Source organism: Falco peregrinus, chromosome 2 (assembly GCF_023634155.1).
Source record: "Falco peregrinus isolate bFalPer1 chromosome 2, bFalPer1.pri, whole genome shotgun sequence".
NCBI lineage: Eukaryota > Metazoa > Chordata > Aves > Falconiformes > Falconidae > Falco > Falco peregrinus.
The window spans coordinates 55,035,516-55,060,199 of record NC_073722.1 but is presented as its reverse complement, the minus strand read 5'-3'; the positions used below and the strand labels follow the sequence as shown (position 1 = coordinate 55,060,199).

General features: G+C 41.1%; 1 protein-coding gene across 1 annotated transcript in view; it reads right to left on the bottom strand.

Moving 5' to 3' along the window:
- The window catches only part of LIMCH1 (LIM and calponin homology domains 1), a 181,746-nt gene that overhangs the window by 85,497 nt on the left and 71,565 nt on the right, over window positions 1-24,684 (bottom strand). Inside the window, exon 3 of the mRNA XM_055796716.1 lies at window positions 16,604-16,673. Within this exon, the coding sequence (XP_055652691.1) occupies window positions 16,604-16,673 (70 nt within the window). The remainder of the gene's footprint in view (window positions 1-16,603; window positions 16,674-24,684) is intronic.

The following is a 24,684-nucleotide window of genomic DNA, read 5'->3' as shown; positions in this document are numbered from 1 at the left end:
CTGAGCACAACACTTTGAACATCCAGGGCCAGAGAACAGCTGCAATTTTGTAGTTTATTTTCAAGGTTTGCAACTGTGAAGGTACAAAAGAAATTGGTACCTAAAATTAAAATCAAATTGACATGAAACCTCTAAATATGAATGTATAACCACTGCCTGGCAGCCTCATAATGCTTCTCCTAATTGCAGCAACTACCAACTACTAACATGACTTTACTTTCTTGCCCCTTTCTTTTACGTGGTATGTTTTCTTTTGCTTGGTATATTAAGCAAAGCTATCTTCCATTTAAAGGCAAAAAATAGCAACAGTTGGCCAACACTCGGACTTCACCCATCAAAGACAGCAATCTACCATGCAAGGATCAGGACACCCTGCGGCTGTGGTGGCTGGAGGGTCTCTCCATTCCAATGTCCAAGTACAACTGCTGTAGGTGGGCCTCAAAAGATGCAAGAAAGCTGCCTGTGGGGGCCAGGGGCCTGGCAGTAGCTGTTAAAATCAGACCAAATCTCTGTTCCCCAAGGCAAACAGCAAAATAGTGAAACTGCCAAGGAGGACTCATTCCTGATAGATTCGTGACCTCTGCAAGAAAAGCAACAAATTCCATTTCTCCTTTCAAACTAAACATCTACTCTTTATTGCCAACGAATATGTTTTAATAATCTCTGGTGTTCAAGGTTTGATAAACATCAGAAATCTCTTTGCTGCTGTTACATGATACCTGATATACATCTTCCCCTCACTCATAGCTTTGCATTTTCATGCCAACATTACATAAAACATACTGGACTTCTTTAATGTACAGGTTGGGGTCTCCTTGCAAATACTTCTGAAAGCTGTTCAAGTCCAAAAACCACTGTTTTGTTGGGCTTTTTTGTATTATTTGCTTTTTTGTACTGAATGAATTTCCAGTATGTTCCGCTTGGAAAACCTACGTTATTATTTTTACTTCCAGTAAAAAAAATAATTAGAAAGCTTTAATGTCTTTTAGATGTCTAGAATTACTTCAGTGAGAAAAAGGAAGCGGAAGGAAATCAATAATTTTCAGTTTGCTGGAAGTGCATTTTACAGAAACCCAAAATATCCGTGCAAAATTATGCTAAGTAAATCAGTGCCCATTCTTAACTTTGACCATATACAGTGTAAATGCCTAAACTGCTGAATACCACAGTACTCAATCCATTTATCTGTTGTTTCTTTTTCAGATTTTAAAATGTACGTTTGGTGTCTAGGTATCATGGTCATAACTGTCAGTCATCTTGAATATCTCCAGTTTTGGAGTCTTTTTGTGGTAGATATTCAAGGCAAGATGAGCTACCCAACAGTCTGGCAGTGATTTCTTTTCCATCCCTTTTCAACCATCTGTAAAGCATTCCCTAGGTGTACTTCAAGAACTGGCACAATTATTCATGAAGCTATGGTACCTGCAAACCTAGAGGGACTATCCAGAATAGCCAACTTAAATCACTACTGTTCATTAAGTCTACAGAGGTCATGCAAACAGGCCTTTGAAAGGCTATTCAGAAAGCAGGATTCATGGGTTACATCTGGATGCCAGAGTCATTTGCAGTTGTGAAGACTAAGCTTTCAGGAGGAATAAAAAGTAGTACAATAACATACTGTATTTAAGAAGCAGAATTTCCTCGAATTAATGGGCTTAAAATAAATTATTGAAACAAGAGGGAAAGAAAGGAAGGAACTCTTCTGTAATACAGCGTATTCCTATTGCAAGGCTTTTGCCCAGCTCTTCCAGTGTCTTGGTTCTGGTTCCTCTGGACAGCACAACAGAGGACAGAAAAGGATCTCTCCTCCTACAGGACAGATATTCCTGTTGCTCAGTTTTCTGTCTACACACCAAAGACGTACTTGAGGCATACTACTGCAACATCCTCCCTCCCCTAGGAATGCACAAAACCCCAAGGGTAGGAAGATGAATACAAGCATCACGCCAAGTCTTCAGGAACAAGAACTAAGGAGTGGAGATGGCAGAAATAGCTTATCACATTTGTTGGTGGAGGGAAAAGAAAGGGGAAACCAATCATCTATCACTGATTATTCCTAAAACTTCAGCCTCTACCCTACCCTCTGTCCTAACCAGACTTGAGATCACCTTCTGTTTGTGGAGGAAAACAGCCAACCATGCTTATAATTCAGCTTACCTGCATACAACCAGTGGCTCCTGCTCAGAACAGTCACAAATAAGGCTAGCAGAGATGTTCATACACCCTCAAACAAGCTTCCAACTACACACCTGCCACTTCTGAAAACTTTTGCAATTTAAAGCCATGTTACACAGATCGAGGTAAAGCTTGGCTGATGAGAGTGTATAAAGGAAAAGGGTAAATTTAAAAATAAATATGATTTTTTCCTTTCCTCAACAGAGGGATGGGACTCAGAGTTCAGTTTGTTGATCAGAGAGGTATATCCAGACAGCAGAACCAGTAGAGTCCAGTAAGATTATTAGGCCACACTTCATGGGCTATGAAAGCAGCTGTACTAGCTCCAGAGCCAACAAGAAGCTGCCAGCAATTTAGCTGATTTAAAGCACTGCAGAGCCCCAGTCTCCGGCCAGCTCACATGTCTCCAAACGACTCCCGCGGGCACAGATTTCTGGAGAGCGCAAACGTTACACATGGCTACCCAACATGATCTCACGGCCAGCGGGACTTACTGGCTTTGGCAAGCACCTCTACACTGCCCTTCCTAGCAACTGGGGAACATTCATCAGAGACAGTACTGCCTTGCTTGAATGCATGCACCCAGCTGAGGCTCAGCACTGCGCTGAAGCTAATCAGCCCTTAATCTAGAGACCTTACTATGAGCTACCTGGGGTTTACAAGGCCAACAGATGTAGCCCCAGCGAAATACAGGGGCTAGAGAACTATGCAACCACCTTGGGTGATGTGGAGACACTGCCCAAACTGCAGCACAGGAAGCCCAAGCACCCAGGAGGTACGAGACCCTGGGCACGCACACATGCCCTTCGTACCTGTTGCAGCTACATGCCAGCCAGCCCAGAGTTGTACCAGGGCTTCAGCATGTGACCGAGTGTCAGTACATGGCATAGAGAGCCTGCAGCTACCACATGAGCAGCGCCCACTTTCTGGGGCTTTTGGTTACCTGGAAATCCTTAAATGTGCTATGCTGCACTGCTAAGCTGATCTCATGCCTTTGGGCCACCTGCCCTCGAACAGGAAAGGCGCTAGTGTCAAGCAGCTCTCCCACAAGAACCATCCTGGGTCCAGGGTGATAGATGCTGCTGCCAAACCCAAGCAGGCTGTTGAGGTTGCTCACACCCACACCACGGATGTTATCCAGGGTTTTCCATTCTCTGGAATATCCTAAACTCCACCTTCCATTATCCTGAATAAAGCAGTTGACCGTTTTTCCTCTTGTTTACTTCCCATCTGCTTCTTAACCTCAGTCTGGCACTTTTATTCCTCCAACTTGTATGGTAAACATAAAGGACAAGCATATTTGCGCACTGTTACACAATGACAGTAAGTTATACTGGAAGCTGTGATGGAGAATACTAACCACAATCTTTGAAGTTCTTGGTCTGCAGTTTGCTTACATAATAGTTTGTACGCAGGCTTAAGTGCTGGATTTCTAATATTGCTCACCAAATTTCAGCCAAACAAAACAGAATAGCAAGGTGAACTAGTCTTGGGAAGATAAACCATCTGCAAGAATTTTTGATGCAAGTATGTGAACACCAAAAACTCACAGGTCTTCAAAAAATATGTAGACATCTGAAATCCAAGGAGTTTCAGTTCTCTAAGATCATGTTTTAGAAAGTAAATTTTAATCAGGATTGGGTGGCTCAAGAGATTGGGTAATAGTATTTAAAAAAGCAAGTGATTAATCTCTGATCAACCACAGGGTAAGGACTAAAGAGCATTTAAGGTCTCAAACGCTCCTGGGAACTAGCCAACTGAGTCTTAATACTGTGGGTGCTGACCCTAGGCAGATTTTGGATTTTGTATTTTCTCACGCACAGTCCTCATGCTTATAAGTAGCCTCTTCTGAGTTTCACCAGAACTACTCCATTATCCCCAAAATTCTGCATTACAGTCGTGTCTATGAAGAGCTAATGGAAGTTAGGTCCTAGGACTGCCAACAACACTGTGCTGACAAATACCAAATACCTTGTTTCTCTGTTTTCTTTCCAGCTCCATCTACATATTGTTCCTTAATTACAAACTTCTGAAGGTGGAGACCTCAGGCGCCATACAGCATCTAGCATAAAAGGGATAAGGAGACCGATACCAGTAAATTGGTACCTTGCAGGAAAGCAGGTTTTGATCACTGCTGACTGCATCATTCAAAGATCTGAGACACTCAGAAAGTGAGCCAGGCATATCTGAAGATACAGCTCCTGAACTCCCTTCAAACTAATCCATATTGGATTGAATTTTGCTCTTTTGGTTGTTTTAGACAGAATGAAAAAACAACTACTGGTGTGATATTGCTGAAGTATCACCCATTCTAATATAATTTGGCTAATACCTTGCTTACTCAAATTTTTGTTTGACTGCAACACCTCTCCAAGAGGATGTAATTATCTTGCTTCTTCTTTATCTAAAATTCAAGTCCACTGACATACCAGATTCCACCCAGTCACTATTCAGCACCGTAAAAATGCAGGTATGCACACCAAGAAGGAAGATCAAACTAGCTTGACTGCTTCTCAAGGCACCCAAAAGAAAACCAAATCCATCCCCCTATGACAAACTTTATGTTAAGTTTCTTTTTTACATAAGTCTGTTACTAAACAATGACTTTAGTAATGAATTTTCTGTGTTCTTTTGGTGCACAACATTTCTTTATTTATTCACTTACTTCTCTTTGCCTCTTAATAGGCTTTTATAAAAGCTCTGACAGAACTCTCTGGGGACCATTCCATTTGATTTACCACTTTGCAACTAGTTTTGCCAATGATTGATGCATTTCCTGCATTTGTTCATAATTTGTTTCAATACACAGTATCAAGCCTGTAGTAGTAATTTTAGGCTTTTTTTTAACTTGCTTGTATTTTCTTTGAAACTAAACAGCACAGCAAAACATTGTGTCTGTGTCTGATGCACACAGCACTCAGGACTTTTCAAGTTGTGCTTTTCATGCAGTTATTATGGTGGAAGAAGCAACCGCTGTCTGACCTCTTTAGGGGTAACACAAGAAACTTAATAAAAGAAAACATCCGAGAATTGTACAAAAAGAAAGGGTTTCTTCTGCTTCTGCATATGTCAAGTAAAAGCTGTATAAATTATTTTTCTAGATCAGAAGCTGAGAGATTTTATTAGCTTGTGCTACTGACCTGTGCAGACAGTTTTCTGGCACGTTTTTCATGACTTGTTTACAGTATCACCTCAGTTATCCAGAACTTCTTGTTATCCCCACAAGGGTCAAATTCCTGACATGTATTAATTACACTGAAAATTGCCCTGGATTACTTGAAACCTCAAATAACTGAACCTATTCACCGTCCTCCCTTTTAAATAACAGAGGACATACTGTATAGTGGTGCTAATACTTTGTGGCTGATCTCTGTAACTCCAGAAATCAATGTATAAATTTCACACTTCTTATCTAGCAGGTCTGTCGGCTTTGGTCTGAAAAACAGTCTCAAGAAGCAGAGAGCATTTATAGCATGGTCCTACTCCCTGCTGTGGGCTGTGGGGCACGAGGAAGGACAGGAAGGTTAGAATCAAAAACCACTGACCAGCATTCCTGATCCACGCACTGCTGGCCAAGGAAACAGAGCCGCTCCACAGCCCAGCCCTCCCTAGTTGCCAAATGACCTTGGATCTCCCCCTTAGTCAGCCAAAGACTAGCTGCTGCCTGCATGGTACGCGTATGTCCCACTGACACTTGAGCTTTTACAGTTGTGGCTACGGGGCTCCATCTCCTCGTGCCCATCACCAAGCAGTCGGGCCTGCAGCTTCCCCCCGAGGGCACTCACCAAGCAGCTTCGCAGGAACCTCTACAACTGCACGATCAGGGCTTGGAAGCAAAGTGAGGATGCAAAGACCTACTGGCAACTCACACGTTCAGCTAACAGCAGGCATTGGCTCCAAGATCCCCAATGTTGTTTGTTGCTAGGCAGGAGTGGTAAAGTTAGGATTGGTTTTGGAAAAACAGCAAGCCTCCTTCCAACCAAACTAGAAATGGTATTCAAAGGGTAACAGCAACAAGGCATTAGAAATATCCAGGAACGCTTGGTAACACCCGTGGGATTTGTTGGCTGTGCAGCCAAGCCACGCAGCACCCAACCAACCCAACAGTTATAAAAGGCAAGAAGCAAGAGCACCTGCAGCCCAGGCTATCAGTTTAATGCCTGAAGTTTTCTGCCCACAACAGGTGCAAGGGTGAGATTCACATCTGGCACTCAGTCCAACGTGCCTCCCAACACAACTGCAACATGCTAAGTCACGTAACATTTCTCTAGCTGTTGCAGTAAAAGGAGACCAAGTTAACACCAACATTATGACCAAAAAGGAAAAGGAGGAGGAAGGGGAGAAAAGCATCATTTTTACCATTGGCCTTATGGGGAAACACAAGCTTGATTCTAAATTGTGTGTGAGAACTAGTACAATTCAAAGAGAAAAGCTGAGGTGATGAAGGAGCATACAGAATGGCCTGAAAAAAGCTGAGCTGAACTCAGTACACACTTGGATTCATGCACGCCTTTAGCAAGTTCAATACTCTCCCCCTTATTGAAAAGCCTGAAAAGAAAACTCCTTTTCACACATTGCACAGTGATAAATCAGTGCACACTATTGCCCCAAACAGAAGCAGACATTTGCCATCTAAGTAACAGTGCTTCCCACACGAAGATGAGGCGGCAGAAGTACACAAAGATGTGGTAACAGCTAGGACTTTAACAGAAGGACACCACTCCAAACAGCTGCGGATTGCCTCTGTACTGCCATATTAATTTTGTAGATTTAGTTACATTGCTTGTCCAGAAACGAACGTGTAATTCTCCTACTAAGCTGTGGAACAGATTTACACATAGTATCACAAGGCTATTCAGCTTTCAAAAGGTTAACAGTTAATGGCTTTGATGTCCCTCAGTCAGCTAGTTCAGCCTACCACCGTATTTTTGCACAAGCAATTAACTAAGCTGCTTCCTCTGCAGCATTAATTTTAACAGCTTTACAATAGTATCATTAGACCTCTGGACATTTAAGGGGAAGCGCATTACAATTGGAAAGTACCGTGCCAAGCAGGAAGCAAGCAGCTTTAATCCAGGAGCACTGAGGAATGCAGAAGGAAAGGAGACTTCAGTGTCGGATATTTCAGCTTCTAGGAACACCTGACCACAGCACCAGACTTCAGAATTTTACTGAGCTCTTACACCAAAGAAATCACTACAAATGGATCTTTAAGGCATTAGTTTTCCACTAGTTTGCCTTTTTGCTTGCTTGCCTTAAGCCAGGGCAACAACTGCAACATGATCTTTGGAGCAAGACACGTTCCATCATCTGCATTCAGCACGTAGGCTTCTGCTAGCAACATGCACATCATCTGACAGAAATCCACTTACAGTGCCCGGAAAGGTTTTCAGCATAGAAACAGTACGAACAGTTGCTAGCAGACGTAAACTGCAACAGACTTCACTGAGCTGATTCACAGCCAGGAAGGGGATTAGAGACAGCATTCTTCAGCCACTATCTTCAGCCTAAGGGCTGGGGTCACAACAGACCGTTACTAACTCATGCTTGCTCCCTTTTCACAAAAGCAGAAGGTAAAAGGAAGCCTGAGCCTCCCTGGCCCATTTTGAGGTGGCAGATCTGTTGGTCTGACCGCACTGTGGAACCTTTTATACCCGCTTGCCTCCTGGGGACTGGTCAGGTTAAGAGCTACTGGGAAGGCATCTTCCCCTCTCACATCTCCAGTGTTACGGCCATCTGGTTATCAACATTCTCCAGATCGTACCATGTGGATTTTATGGGCAGCAGCACCCGTGTCTTGGATGCTGTGAGAATGTAGGGTAGCAGCAAACACAGCAAATATTTTTACTTTGGTCAGCCCCACTTACACTGAATTTAGCTCTCACTCTCTTCAAATAAATACTGGCATCTAGCTGTTCCCTGCAGCAGAGGCTACATGTCACTGAAAAAGACAGTTGAGGATCAGAGATGGTATTTATAGTGCAGACCTACAGACTCCAACCTGTGAGAGCCTTTCCAGAATTAGGGAGTGAGAGTACTACTAAGTATAGTTTTAAACACAGACAACCTTTAAACTGGGGATTTGGGATGAGACTTTCCCAGGTTCTCATGTCCTTTGATTTTGGCCAATAACTTAAGGATGCCATCTAAGTCTAAACTCCCTAGCTGCAGTTTCAGAACTACTTTAAACTGATCAAATGACATCTCCTACCCTGACTTTGTGAGCCCCTTCCTTCCCTCCTGCCCACACTCCTGCTCATGCAGCTAACATTCTGTAAGATGAAGAAGGGTATTTTTCAGCCAGATCAGTTGCCCACTCCAGCTAATAACTATACGAGTGCTAGCGCTGTCACAGTAGAAGGTGTAGGAAAGTCAAATTCTGAGCAGCTGAAACCAACCATAGCCTGAGGTCTAGTTTTTCTTGTTAAGGACAAATGCTGATAATTTGTTTAGTCTTAAGGCATGGATATTCATAGCTCTACTTATTTTATGTGTGCTGGCCTAAACATGTGTAGCACACCAGCTCAGTGCTGCTTTTGATATCTTCATTGGCAAACTAATTGATTTTGCAACAGAAGTTACCCAAAGATTGCAGGTGCTTGGATACAACTCCAGCGCTGCCACATTCACCACAGGGCATGGGCGACACATTCACAGATTCAGGGCATCCAACTTTTCCTCTGAAAACACCTGAGGACAGTACACGTCTCCAGAGCACATGATATTTGCCCAACTATTAGCAGAAGTCATAAGCTTCAACAGCGGGGTTTGTCCTGAAGAGTTTAAGTTATTCTGCTCTGGAGCCTTTTGTTTCTAAGACAACAGCTCAAGGAAGGCACTGGATTCTTCACTTCATTTAGTGCAGCCCTAAGCTAAATAGTGAATGGCATTTTGTTTGTTAAACTATCGTTTTTTCTGATACTTACAGATACTTAGAGATTATTCTTCAAAAGCTTGCCATTTCTGCAATACTTGCTCAACCAGAGTCATAAACAAATGTAATGCGAGTCATGGCTGAACTTGCAGAAGGATGCTTTAGGAGCTGAAAGCAAATCTAAAAATTAATCCAGTGGGCAACCTGCATTTTCCATGGTACAAAATGAGCTCCTCCTGGAAGCCAGCTGCCCTCCCCAATGTGAGGAAAGACTGTCATTTACAGTAAAGGTTAATGCCATGATAAGGGCAAGTTCACATTTCAGCCGCTTAGCATTAGGGCTTCCGCAGCAGCAATGTTTTTCTTCTTGCCATTTTCAAATGTTATCTCTGGAACCCTTCACTTCATCAAACCTTCTATGTCCAAAAAAAAGAGTAAACAATCATTATACTAAGCCTTTATGTATATAGTTTTACAAATAACATCTTTGTGAGGTGGCTTGACAGCCCCCAAACAGGTAGACTCTCTGCTTTCAATCAAGCACTTTGTTCTAAAGCATGGTACTACCATGGCTTTCCCTTCTCAAGGCTGGGCAGTAAAACAGTGTCTGTGTAAAACAAACAAAAATTCAAAAAGGAGATCCTCTGCAGCGACCATACTCTCTTGGCTTTAACACATAAAAGGTTCCCCTTACCTCTGAATCTGCAATTAACATTTTAAATTATTCAATGTGAATAAAGCTAATTATAAACCTATTGATTAAAGCCATGGTTGGTGACTGAAGATGGGACAGCAGTCTAAAAACAGACTGTGAATGATACAGGAATGCCTGTGATATTTTTGTAAGTGTTATTTATTATTTGTATTAACATACTGTCTAGGCGTCCTGGCCATGGAACAGGACTCATGGGGTGAGGTGTTAGACAAAAACAGACTAGCAGATGATCCTTGCCACAAAGAGCTTACACGTATTATTAGCATTTGGCCAAACCAAGTCACAATATTCTCGGCGGCAGAGCTCGGCAGGCACAGGGCATGGCTTAAGCTGCCTGTGAAACTGCTGCATCTTTGAATCCTAACCAGTCTAGTTTGGCAACAGGTCTCAACAACGTGACAAAGTTTGCATCTGTTCACAGCAGCTAGGGTTCACAGCCATCCTTCAGGTGTGTCCTACAAACCTTTACCCATCTTGGCTGGTGCCATCCTGACCCAACAAGGAAACTGTTCGGGGTGCTCTGGGCGCTAAACAAGAGACTTCAGCTTATAGCAAGGGACAAATCCCTGGACACTGGCAGAAAGGGACAGTATCCTTAGCATGACAAGTAGTGGTCCCAGCCAACAAGCAGCTTAGCTTATTGAGTGCACTGTAAGCACTGCAGCCAAGGAAGAATCCAGAAGAAGAAGGGACTTTAAGGCCAGCAGTGAGGTTGGTCTGCAGAAGCCCTGGCCGAGTGCTGGCTGGGGCCAGTGGTACAGGAAGCACACAGAAACCTGGGAGGGATCAATAACGGCCAATTCAGAAGCAAACAAGGTGTCACTTCAAGTTTCACCTCCAGCAATCACAAACGCAACACTCCAGCTGGTAGTTGAGGACAGAAGGGACCACTCATGAGCCAGAGTGGGGTGATGAACATGAAAACTACTAGGAGCTGGCTGAACTCAGTTCTCTGAGGGTGTGCTTTATAGCTAAATGCAGCTCAGACCTTCAAAAGCAAATAAACAATGTGAGGTCCTTCACCCCCTTTTGGTTGACAGTTCACATCTTTTATTAATTTCCCAATATTTCTAATATTTCTCTTACATCCATACATCAGGTCAAAGTTCAAACTTGGAAGCCTGGGCAACACAGGCTGAACCCAAGTGCAGCAGTGAAATATGTTTCCGGTACCTATGCTACTGTCAGATCGATGATTAGTTTTCAGTTTCAAAAGTACAAGAGTTTTGGAGCCAAACGCAACATCAGAGCGAGCACATCCATTTCAGCTAATAAAATACTAACCAAGATGCTAGCATTGTGTTTTGCATTTGAGTCACTGTTTTTTCGCTAAATGGGAGGAGAGCAATGCTTTCTGGACAGCATTTGCATGGTTAATTGGAAGCAAATAAAACCTTCAATCCAGTCTAAAAAAAACCAGCTGAATTTCAGTGTAAAGTTTTAGTTTGTACTCGTTTGCATCTAATTTTTTCCCCACCAATGCTGCTTCCTCTCGGCTTCCTGCCAAATTCAAACTGACGGCTGCTTTCCTCTTCTGCAATGAATTAACTACAGCATCACTGTAGATTCTTCCACACAGACTCTGTTTACAAACAGCCTGGTTAAGAAACACCTGTTGGTTTATTTTTGTATTCTCCATGAAACTTAAGATGTGTTTGTGAGTACAGCATACAGCTAAATTCATTAAACAGAAGTCTTGTAAGGTAGCTATGTCCAGCTCAGATGACACCAAAACAAATAGGCAGGAAACCCTAAATTAAAAATTAATTTGAAAGCAGAGTAATGAACTCAAAGACAGAGTCCAGAAAACTTGAGGGATAAAAAACCTAAACAGCAGAAGCACACATTTTTTGTACGGAATTTTGTTTCTTTAAGGATGCTGTTGTTTTAGTGAAGGGATTCAATATGTATTGCAGTATGTGATGAGCCAAAGCACACAGTGCTGCTGTGAACCACAGGCCAGACCCTAAGTATTGTTTTAGTCAAATATTCAGATATCAGAACTGAAGGGAGGCACAGGAGGTATAGAGAAGCCAATTACCATTTAGCAAAGAAGATCCACAGAAACCACGGCAGAATAGTTTGCACAGCATTTTGCTATGATGTTGACACCTTGCCTTCCATCAACATCCACAAAAATGCTTTTGTGACGGGAGTGCCAAGAACTTGCTGTTTTTAGACAGGAAATTTTGCTTCCGTTTACTGCACATGTATCACAACTTGCACAGCAAGCAGCAAGAAGTAGTACAAAATAAGGAAACAGAAATTATCATGTATTATGAAACTATATATTGCAGTAGGAACAGGCTCTTTCCAGAAAGTACTACAAAGAATTAAAAGGAAAATGAGAAATTAAAGGAATGAGAAGGTGAATTTTTAAGGGGAAAGAAAAAGTAACACTGAAGTATGAGTGGAAAGACTGGTAAAAATAATGCACATTAAAGTTCCATGTATTTACCTTCTCTAATTATTTTCAGTTCTGTGAAAAACACTGCACTATATTGGGTCTTGTAATTTTATTTTCCGGTTCACAACTGCATGAAGAAAAAAAGATCTCATTTGCTGAACTTAATTAGAAGCATAAACTCCTGAAAGCTAATACAATGCTGAAATTTCTTTGGGACATCATATGACATTAAAAAAATACTGGAATTTATGCAACAGCACAGCATAAGAGCGAATTACCAGCACCAGCAGACAGGTAGCTATTCTTAAGAAGGTTCACAGCAAGTTCCCAGAGAACATGTTGCCAAGAGAAACCTCCTAGGAAAATAATCACAGAAAAAACTCCAACTTATTTTCAAAGGAACAAGCTTTTTTAAACAGCAAGTTACAGTTCTATCCATTTTGGTGCAATAGCCATGCAACCAGGTGACTTTTGCAGAGCTATTTTTTTCCCATTGCTAAATCATTCAAATGTCACAAATTTGAGGACCGTACACAAACTGAAAACTGGATGCCACAGTAAACAGATTTTTATTCAGTAGTGCTGAAACATGAGCCAAGATCCAAGCTAAAGTTCAGACCTCCAACTTTGTCTTGACTACTTCCTACTATTATATGTGAGATTCTTTCACACAGCCTCTGAAGTAAGTGTCTGAGCTCCTGTGGGGATTGTTCAAGGAACTGAAGTAATGCTATAAACTCTCCTAAACCCCGTCAAACAAAAGATAAGGCAGAAACCTTTTCTTTTCTCACCGGGTGACATTATTCATGGAGAGGAAGTAAAAACTAGAAATTGTTTAAGGCAAAAAGATAGTCAACATACAGTGGTTAACATTATAGAGCAAAGCTTATCTACAATGATGCTGGAAAAATTTTATTTCTGTAGAATAAAATACATAATAAAGCATAGTTGTACAAAACTGCAGTTAGTAGAAACCTTAGAAATGAGTTCTGCTCACTGTGAATGTCATACAAAATGAAAGAAACCAACAGCAACTCTGTGAAAAAAATGCTGGTTTTGTAAAAATCACTTATACATTAATTACATTCACTGTACTCTAATAATCCATCTTTGCAAGACTTCTGCAGCTTCAGATGGTCTTTTAATTAATACCTCAGCCAAAACAGTTTTCCAGTCTTGCACAATTAAATACACGAAATGATGCCTCTGGAAAGCTGACAATCTTAAAACCAAGATATTCAGTATCAATTTCTCACATGAGGAAATTTCTTCTGGTAACAAGGCTCTTTCAGCAAAGCCTGTTATTCCTAGCTAGGTTTAATTTGTTCTTTGGACCTTTTGTGAATTGCTTTTTGGTGGGAGCATTAGCTTTCTGGATTAATGAATACTGAACAGTAATAAGAAAGCATTTCATCAAATCTAAGTCTGAATACCAAACCATTGGTCCTACGTTTTACTGCGTTAAAGCAATGTATCATTTCTGCTGTGATAACAGAAACAGTCAGCACTTCTGGAGATCAAAGCAAATTACAAACAAGCCTGCCAAGCTGAACATATGTAATTCTATAGGCAATGCTGCATACAATCCACATCCTGACTTAGACCTGCAACTAGACAAAGATCATCTTTGTGTATTTATATGGCCTGTGCTTAGTATGGTGGTGTGCAGATCCTCATGTCCTTACTTTAACACTACAACACTATAACCCATAAATTTTGCTTACATCATTGGTATACAAAAGGTCTGCAAATAAACCATTCCCTCTTAAACCACGTGAGGAAGTCACTGGTAAGAATTTCAGAGTAACTGCAGATTCATCTAGCTTTAAATGCCAGGAGAAGTTTCAAGAATTCAGTCTGGTAACAGTAGACCAGTTATACATAATACTTCACAGCAGTGGTATGAGAAGTCACTCAAACATGAAAGATAGGCAAAATTTTACACCTGATAAACAGATGTCCCAGATGAACATCTCAGCATATCTCTGATACAGGCTTCAAGTTTACTGTTACTCTCTTTCAGTAAAGCATATTTCTTCATTTGTCCTTACAATAACAAAGGAGAAAAATAGACTATAATCTGGAGAATCAGACTCCAGTAGACATTTTGTAGAGCTACATAATATATGCCTGTTTGTGTCTCTGGAGGTTAAAGATGAAACAAAAGGCACTTTGAGTACTTCACAATTAATTGTAAGTTTTAGCTCCAACTCTGTAAGAAAGAAAACCTACCTGTTGTCTCTACTAGTGAACTAAATACTTATTCTGTCAACTATTGGGAAGAAATTAATTAATTAATTCTGTTAGAATGATTAAGTTACACTTTTTAGGCAGAAGCAGTATCTAGGAGTTCAAAAGCATGTATCTCACACAAGGCAGAAAAGGTACTGAAGTTTTCACAGTATTTCTATGTGTACTGGAGGAAATCACACTCACTGAGGTGAAATAACTGAAAAGAAAGTAACTATATACTATGTCACATGAACCAAAGCTAAGATAATAAAGAAAAAATTGCAAAATATAAAGGAATGCCTCCCATACGTGGTCAACTAGCTATGAGGTATAACTGCTTCTGGACTATACTGGCAGTTTTATTTTTTTCCAGACACACAGACATGGTACAGGTAAGAAAAGAGAAAAAGATACACCCTGTGCTCAAACATACTCCTGATGTCTGTACTTTAATACATCATAAATACACATAACAGACTAGAACATCTGATCATTTAAATCCACATAGAATCCTTAAGAAAGCCACTTACCACTGTAAGTAAAAATGTCAACAAAATTCAGCAGGTATGGAACTAGACACCTTTGAAACCCAAGGGGACATCTAGATGGCTTACCTTGTTTGGAGCAATTTACTCACGGAACAGTAGATAAGAAAACCCACTGGTAAAGTTCAAGAAGCTAGAAGCACCAGTGAACTTTTTAAATAACCTAATTACTTATTAGGAAAAATATTTAGAGAAGTTATTACTAAAGGTAAGTAGAAGACACAGGTACAGAGGTAAAAAAAGTCACTTTCCAACACAAAAAAAAGGTCTGCTGTATCATTAATAGCCTGAAAATGGCTCTTTTGGTAATGCTTTGAAGATATACATCTTGCAAGAGAGATTTATCTCAAGGAATGAGAAAAATGCACACACATAATGACTTTTTCTATGTTGCTCCTACTACAACCACCTTACCTTTGGGATTTTACATATGAATAAGAAAAAAACCGATGTAATTCAATATTATCCTCTTAAAACAGTCATAACAAAAATTGAGTCTTTCCTGAAAGGGAGCCAAGGAAAAGAAAACTGCACTACCGGTATCTTTTGCAGCTGTTTATTTCAAATATTTTGTTCAAATAGAACTGTGTAGGAATAAAACTAGATGGGTTTTAGAAGCAAAAGGCATACAAGGAAACTTTAGAGAAAGGGTGATGGGGATCACAAATTAAATCCTAAAACTATGCAGTACTTATGCAGAAATATGCCTGTCAATCTACAGACTGAAGGACCCAGCCTCAAAGGCTACGTAATAACATTATAGAACCAACTGAAAAATGAATGTAAGATGGTTTCTAATACACTGGAACTTTCAAATGCAGTTTATATAAAGTAACATTAACCTCAGCTATCAACAACTAATATGTTCTGAAATTTGCATAACTAAACCGCAATGTGAGTAGTACCAGAACAGAAAGGAACCACATATATAAGTATATCGTATGGCCACCTTCCACAGGCTCAGGGGCCTTTTATGCCCAGCCGCATCTCAAGGTAAAATCAATACAGCCATATTCCTATGTGGCTAATCCTGTTAGACCCAACAACCCATTCATACTCCCACCTTCCTCCCCAACAGCAGGCACAGGACTGTGCCACCCCTTGAGGTGACCTCCTGAGCACCTGGTGCTCCTGAGAGCCCATGGGCTGTCAGCACGTCCTCTGTGGTCTTCCTTGCTTATAACAGATTATGGTATACTTTTACTCTGCCCTTAAAGTCAACATGAGACAGTTCCCTAGATAATCCCACAATGAATGTTATCTGCAGACTGTGGTATTTTGGGGAAAGAGAATATGAGACAAAATATACAAGTACAGTTTTCTTTCTTTATGAAATAATTTTTGTGGTGATGACTTTAACGCATACGTTCCAGTCTTTCTAAAGCTAGCACTACAACTGGAAGATGATGTATAACGAAGAAGATATTCTTCCTCCAAAAATATACTCTGCCTCTTGAATACTGCCCACTTCTGAAAAAAAGGCTGGAAAGTCTTAAGGTGACTATACAGACAGCTCAGATTTCAGAGGGACTGTCTGAGTTTAGTAGGTTAGAAGAGTTCAAATTACAAAAATAATTGCTATCTGAATCACAGAGTCATAAAATCAAGGAGCAAAAAGCAGTAGTGAAAGATTTTTCTCCATTTGATGTACTCACCAAACCTGCAATGGGGGTCGGTAGTCTATTGATCTTTTTTACCAAGCCCGGCTTTATTGCATTCAGCAACCTGTTAGGAGAAAGGAGTGGTTATGAGTGGTAAGTCACAAAATCCAAATCACTAAACACTTGTCCCCAGCACACAAGGATTTCAGTATGGCCGGAAAGGTAGAGTCCTCTCTTTCTCCCCTCCTGAAAACACATGTGTGTACCCAAAGTTCCACCACTGAAATGAAGACAGACAGGAGGAAAAATACCCACATCACCATACTTCAACAATATTTATTTTATATCCTAAATTGATCTAGATCACATCAGTCTCGACAGGCTCTGGGTGAATTTTGTCACATCAGTCTGCCTCCATTGCCTCCAGGTCATGCCTGGAAGGGCCTGAGAACAGAAACCCTGAAGGTATCAGGGTATCACAATAGCTTGGGAAGAACAGTCCGGCAGTTTCTGCACTGCAGGAAAATAAGAAAGGACATACACTTGACAGGTGGCCTGTTTATTCTTTTGCATATGTACTCCAAATTAAATTCCATCCTTGCATATGTTGTGGAGAACTGAGGTCCCCATAAAACATACATGTGAGAAAACAAATAAAAAGGGAGTCCAAAAAAACCCACCTTGTCATGAAAACATCATTAGGCCAGGGATACCACAGTTGAACACTGTTCGGTGTCCAAAGACTAGCAACCCCCCCAGACAAAGTTCCCCACCACCCATGAACATGCTATGAGAAGTGCTGACATTGCTTATTGTTAGAATATTCCAAAAAAATGACCAAGCCTCTAAAAGTGGGGAATTTTAATTATAAAATCCTGTTGCAACAAAACCCTGTTTCTTTACCACCCTTCCCCCAAGAGAAAATACTTATGCCTATTATTCAAAGGCAAATTCAACCAATCCCATCCATTGAGACAAAAATCATCAGGTCAAGACACTCACTTCAAATTCAAGATCTTTGAAGACAAACAAATATGTCTATGATTATTTAAAACTCTCAAAAAAACGAGAGCAGCCACTATGGAAAAGAGGAATCTCGCTTTGTGCTGACACTGTCTCCATTCAAGAACTGTCACTTCTGGCAGCTTATTGTGGTGGTAAAATTATTAATTATTAATATTTAAGAGGTCTTGCTAAGACATTTATCCTAACTGAAAGAATATTCCTTCCAGCCAAAAGCTAACAGTCTGTGATTGTTTCTAACTCCCTACTTCTGAGCTAAGATAACATGGGGTGTGCCACTCCTACAGGCTCCACCAAGAGCCATCTCTCCATAGTGTCACGTGTTATTTACTGTTTGATTCCTTCTTAGGACTGTGGCAGTCACAGCAAGCTCATTAAGGAGCCCATCCCTCCCAGTGGCAGACACCTGGCTTCGTTAACATTGAAATTATTGGTTTTTTCTCACTTTTTCCCCCTGAAATAGTACATAGGCTGGGTCTCTGCAATCATTTGAAGAGAACAGAGGAACAGAGGGGGAGATGCCGTTCTGAATGTTCTCTATGATCATGGTTAATAAAGCTTCTGCCCGATGTGTCCTAAATTGTACTTGTGTTATTACACACCTGAGAGTCCCCACATCTCCACCACCACCATAATCAGGAGTGGCAACAAACCCAATGTGAGTGACATTTTTGGGAGTTGGGGGTATTTTCTTGATCTTCTTACAGTTAAAAACTCTGTAACCCAAGCTCATACAAATTGCTGTACTATTCCTGCTGCCTACTTAAGGTAGAATCTAACACCATTATGTCCTAAAAGCAAATGATGAAAGAATATACTTTTATACACAAGTACTCGACTCTTTCCCTCTAGATGCACAGAATAGCAAGAAACAAACCACGCATCTCCCTTCCTATAACCATAATTTTATTTCACAGATGGAAATCAAACATTACTTCATTTTTCCCAAAAAGGCACTAACCAATCTTTTAGCCTTGCACAGCAGCAACATTATAAAACTATTACTTTCTATTTAGCTCTGCAACAGGCAATTTAAGATTTAATTTTTTTTTTGTCAGAGCGCCTCTTCCCAAATACCGTAGCTCCATTGTGATTTCAATCATCAATCTGCCTGTTCTGTCTCAGGAAGGAAAAAAAAAAGACAGATTAGCTGAAACATCCCACTTTCTTTACTACTCAAATGTGAACACATCAGGCACCATAGCCAATATTGCAGGTGCAGATCAAGAGCCATAAACAGCAATAGAAAGTAAAATAAAGAGGTCTTAATGGAAACCTCAAATGCCAAAGCCCATTCTATATAAATCTTCCAAATGGCTTGTACAGGCTTTCCTGTGAAATATGGGAGAAGGATAAAATGCGAGGAAGGAAAGGAGCAGGGAATAAACAACATTTTAGATCACCGTTTGGAGTCTGAAGAGGGAGGAAACGGGATGGAACAAGATGGAAAAGCCTGAGGAAGAAAGGTCTCTATTATTAAAATGTTTACCTCCTGTTGGAAACATCTCTAAAAGTCTGGCACCAAAACCCCCAGGAATTGCTCACTGCAGAATGTGCCAAAGGGAGATTTCTTCCAAAGCAGGCTGGCTGCTTCTGAATTATTGCCTCATCTAGAGCAACAGTCCAGATGCCAAAATATTGAGTGGCTTAAGCTTGCTCTGCCACCAACCTGGCTGAAAAGCTGTACTGTTTATGCAGTCTCTCAATGGTCGCCTTCACTCACACAGTTACTATCTGTCCCTGCTGAATACACAGAAGACACTGAATACACCTCTGCCTACATAGGTCAGTACTCTCAAACCACACTTTCTGTGCTGGCTGAGACTCATATAGAGCATCTGCTGTGACATACAAAGTTTTTATCAGCTCCAGTAGGTTACTGTTGTTATTTGGGGCAAATAAAAACCCTGGCCATTTTGCACTGGGGACCTGGCACAGGGAGAAGAGTCTGCAGGGGAGAAAACGCTAACTCACACCTTCCACCAGCAGCCCCCTACAAATGCAGTCCCACGCTTTCTTGACCTGCTGACCCTAACCAAAGGACTTGGCTGCCCTGAGCCTCTCACAGCACACACGTTCCTCTGGCAAACCCACAGGATCGGCAGCTCTCTAGCCCTTGTCCCTCCTCCAAAACTAATCCTAACACTAACCCTAATCCTAACCCTTGTCTGTTTCTGAGGCAAAGACACTCAGGTAAGACCCCAGTGACCAATTTCACAGAGGAGAAAACATCTGCAGTCTAAACCTTCCTCCAGCCCCATTACGGTGGCCCCATTTGCAGCCCCACTGCAGCTATAGCTCTGGGCTTTGTCATTCTCCCAGCCCTAAAGCTGACCATAATAGTGTGTGTTGACCTGTTAATAAATATTTGTTGTTATTTTTCTGTGCCACTCCAAAAAAAAATTTGTATAAAACCCCCACCAGTTACCATTCAGAAACACTGGCAACTAGTACATGGCACAGCACTGTCCTGCCTACTGCACTGCAGACAGCAGAGAAGTCAGACATCAGGGAGTCCTCAACATGGCCAAAACCAGAAACAGCTATTTTTCTGCACATAGCTGCACAGCAAGCCTAGGCACCTGCATTGTAGGCATCTATGGACAGGTGAGCATTTCCAGCATTTGTTGTCCAACCTCACGGTTATCTCTGAAAATTTTGTATGGCATCACATTAGTCCTCCCCTCCACCCCATCCCCTCCCACCCCCCAAAAAAAGACAACTTCATATTCTTTTGGAATCATAAATTTGGTAAACTAAAAAAAGCATCGGAAAACCTGCTGAATGGATCTTTCTAGGACATTAAATTAAATCTTTAGAAGTATATTTGTATTGTAGCAATCCCTGAGAAAGGTATGGAAAACACAGCGGCAGGACAAGTGTTATGGGAACAATGTAGAACCCATCAGCTTCTACATCAGCTGAAACATACACACAGTGCTTTATTTTCACAACATTTATTTCCATTACAGAAGTTAAGCCTATCACCTTCATACCAAGTCACAGAGGGCAGGCAATGAACATAACCCTTGCTACAATGTACATTTAAGGCCCTATCCCCAGATCATGTTAGACAAGTTACTTCCATCAGCCATTCTTTCAGCAGGAAGACACTTGAGGGCACTTGCTGAAAAAACACACCTAGCTGATGGCACATGAAGATCCTCTGCCTCAGACATCTGATCTGTCTGGCCAGTTTAGCAATACTGAACAGCCTAAGGAAGACACTAAGGTCACTAGTGGCAGGTTCAGACAGAGGGTTGAAGCCCTACAGGTCCTGAGTTGTACTGAGACCTTGATTCATGACTCGCCTCCGAGTACCTCCCAGCTCCTACTGACCCTGTCTGATACTAACTCCTTCCTCCTAGGAAGCAGTCCTTTTTCTTGTGCACTAAAAATCATCAGGGCTCAAATACATTCATCCTTGCGATGGCATCAAGGGCAGACACACAGCTCACTCCTAATGTAAATGTCAGTCTCCAGTCTTGCCCCAGACTACCACAAGTTGCAAGCCCAGATTTTCCCAAGCATAAATTTAGTTCAGGTTTTTGTACAGCTGTGTTCTTCAAACATAGAAAATCCTCAAATGGATGTGCATCTTCTAAAGAAAAAAGCAAAACCTTGCTATCAATGTGTATCACGTTCTGCTGTGCCAAGGTTGGTGAGCGACTGTAAAATGGTCAGAGAGTGGAACTATCTGTTGGAATAGAAGGTTGATTTTGTTGGGGTTGGTTGTTTGGATTTTTGGTGGGGTTTTTTGTTTTTGGTTTTTTTTTTTTAAGGTATTGCTACTATTTATCATACTCCTGCATCTAGGAAAACAGATGTCAATGGGATGAGTCCAACTAAGCAGTCATGAGAGATAACAAAACAGGATGATTTTAAATCTTCCATTATTTTCTCCTTTTTCCTTCCCCTCCCAGTAAGATACTGATAATTTAAGGTGTGATACTATGCAGTGAGGGAATAGTGGTTGAAACAAACCACAAAACAATGTCCTTCTGTACTGTTTTCAAAAGGAGAATGTAGGTACATTCCCCAAGCATGACCTTTTTGGTAACTGGGGTTTGGTGACCAGCAGACATTTTGGAGATTACTGGCAAAGCAAGTTGAGGGAGGATTTTTTAAAACTAACTTTCAGCCAACTTGTTTCTCACAGAAATCATTCTGGACTATTAACAGCTCTTTATGCAGGAAGTTAAATGATATGGGGAGGAAAAAAGAAAGAACAGAAAAATAAAGACTAATAATCCTTCTGTTGAGGCTTTCTGGTACCTGATATGACCAGTGTTTCTGAGACATGACCAGAGGGAAAATGATAATGAAATCTCAAGGAACTTTTACAGTTAAAAAGGAGCAAAGACATGGCAGATAAAATAGTTCTTGAAAGAATTCAAACAAAATATGATGAAGGCAACAACCCCCAACAATCCCACCAAACACCCAAAAGACAATAACCCAAAACAGGGTAAACCCAAGCCTCTTCAGGCGGCAACCACAAAACTTGAGTCTATGCACACACCTGACCTGTTCTCCAGACCCTTCAGGCTCTCAGCTGAAATTTCTGCCCACCCGAGTCATGACAATTCTCTGTTCTTCACTTCTCAAAGTCCTCCTGCCCTTTTCAGTACAACATCCACACACCCATCCTCCCTTTCCCCTGTGCCAGGTGCTGGCTTGGACTCTTCTATAGTTAGTTCTTAAATGAAGACACTACACAGAAGCAAAAACCTTAGAGCTGCCTTACCTTATGGAAACAGGGCATGATGGAAATGGAAAGCTACTCCATCCTCACTCAGGGAGAAGCTAGGTCATTTCCTTCCCCCGATAAAAACCAGCTCTGATAGGTATGGGAAGAATCAATTGCTCTATTTGGTGCTGTCCCCAAGGCTTGGCATTCCGGGAGATAAGGTATCTCCACAGCAGGACAGACAGGCTGAAATCAGTACTAGCCACTAACCTACTAGACGCTCCTGGGGTTGTTTATCACCAGTTAAGAATTTGGAAAACTTCTGCCAGGAAGAGAAGGCGTTTCAGGCAACAGCTGATAAAAGATCTAATGAAAAGCACCAAGACAACTGCCCATGAAATTCTTGCAAGAAAGCGTCAGTTAAGAAAATATTCAGAGGATGGCTGCCAAAACCCAGCCTCCAAAAAGAAACAAGAAGTTGTTTCTAAGAGAAACAGGAAGAGAAGCACTTTCAGAGAATAAGCTTCAGAAACTGAAAAAAAGAAAGGTTGAAGCGATATATGTTCACAGATCAATCCAGTCTGGAGGGACAGGTATCCAACAGAGTTCTTTGCTCAAATAACAGATCATATTCCTAAAAAGAAGAGCTGACTAAGGACCTGATTTTAAAATAAAAAGGAATTTCATATTTTAGAGTTCAGGAAATTCTATCCACAGTAAACCTTCACGGAGACATTTCTGTTCTTAAGTTTTACAGATTTACATCCTAACAAGCAGCCTTTCAGCACTTGATAATTATTAGGCCAGACAGCTTCAGTATCCACATATTTCAAACTCATGCTCTAGCAGGTCCAAAATGGCCCCAAATAGTTGGAAAAGAGAGAAAAAAATCCACTAACAGTCTTAAAGATGAACAAATCACATTGAAAAGTCAAAATATTTTGTTGCAAAGGAAGTGGCAAAGAAGTTTCAAAATACAGAGATGTTCTTGAGGTCACAAAAATATTTTTGGGAAAACATTCTTGAGTGATTGCTAATGATGCCCGATATTATTTATGTAGGATCAGATGAACAAGGTGCTGTTTTAACAAGCAGGAAAGAACTGACTGTGGCCTATAAAGGGCTCACAGTCCAGTCTGATAAGTAAAAGGTTAATCAGGAACCAAGTAAATATGTAGCATTGGGAAAACAAGTATGCCAAACACAGGACAGCATGGGCCTAGCTATGCCAAAGACTAAAAATATTAACAAGATAGAGGCCTTGCAGAACAGCTCAAGAAAGGCAACAGGGAAGGTTCTGTATAAATAGCTTCACAAGCTATTTATACAAAACCTACCACCACAACAACTGACATGAAGAGGGTCCCATGCACCTATAGATTTACAATTCACACTTAAGTTTTACACTGAGTAGCAACGGCCATGGATAATTGCCTGAAGTACATATCCAATATAATTTCTTAAACATACCCTCTTGGAAAGCTGAAACCTCTCACAGGATTACCTTGCTTTGCATGTGAGGAACGCTCCATTTGAATGGGTCAGTGTTCCACAGTCTCCTGCCCTGTCAATTACAAAGCTCCACTGAAAAAAACTACTTAGTCTGCTGAGATGCATATTTTTTTTAACAACAATACAAAGACAGGCCATTCTGGCTGTACTCAAGCATGCCCCTCAATGGCTATTCTCCTCTTTTCATGCACACAGCTGAGCATTATGGTTTACGTTACCTTTGACCCCTCACCTAAACTGTACTAATAAACAGCTCTTCATTATTACATGGCAATAAAACTTACAAGATTAAAAACTCTGGATTCATATAAAACTATTTCAAGTGTCCTCACATGAACCTAAATCTTAACGCTTAATGAGCCTCAGGGCCAGTCTCTCTAAATTGGAGACATGCCAAATCCATGATGCTGATAATGTTTTGGCTTTACAACACAGAGCCTGAAAACTGCAGAATACCAATCCCTTCTTACCTCAAGGCATGGGTCACATTCAAAACTTCAAGTATGCCTATGAAACTCAAATACCTTGTTAGTTTCCAGGAACAGAAAATTTGAACAAAAGCTTAATAAAGTGTAGGAGCTGGGCACCCACTAACTTCTCCAGTGAGGTATCTGGCAAGACAAAAGTCTCTGCACTGTACACTACACAGCCAGGTGCTGAACAGATGCCAAGCCTATGCCACTGACAGACAAGTAGCGTAATGTATCTGCAAAATCCTACAATCTACACAGATGACGCAGTATTTGTTTTCCCCTACCAGGTCTCCATAAGTGGCATGACCATTTTATGTAAGTGGCATTAACTTGCAAGAAGAACTAGACTTTTAAACAGCCAAAACTGAAACACCATATATACAGTGAAGGCCGTTTTCTATACCTAATGGTACCACTCACTCAGAAGACAAAGTTCT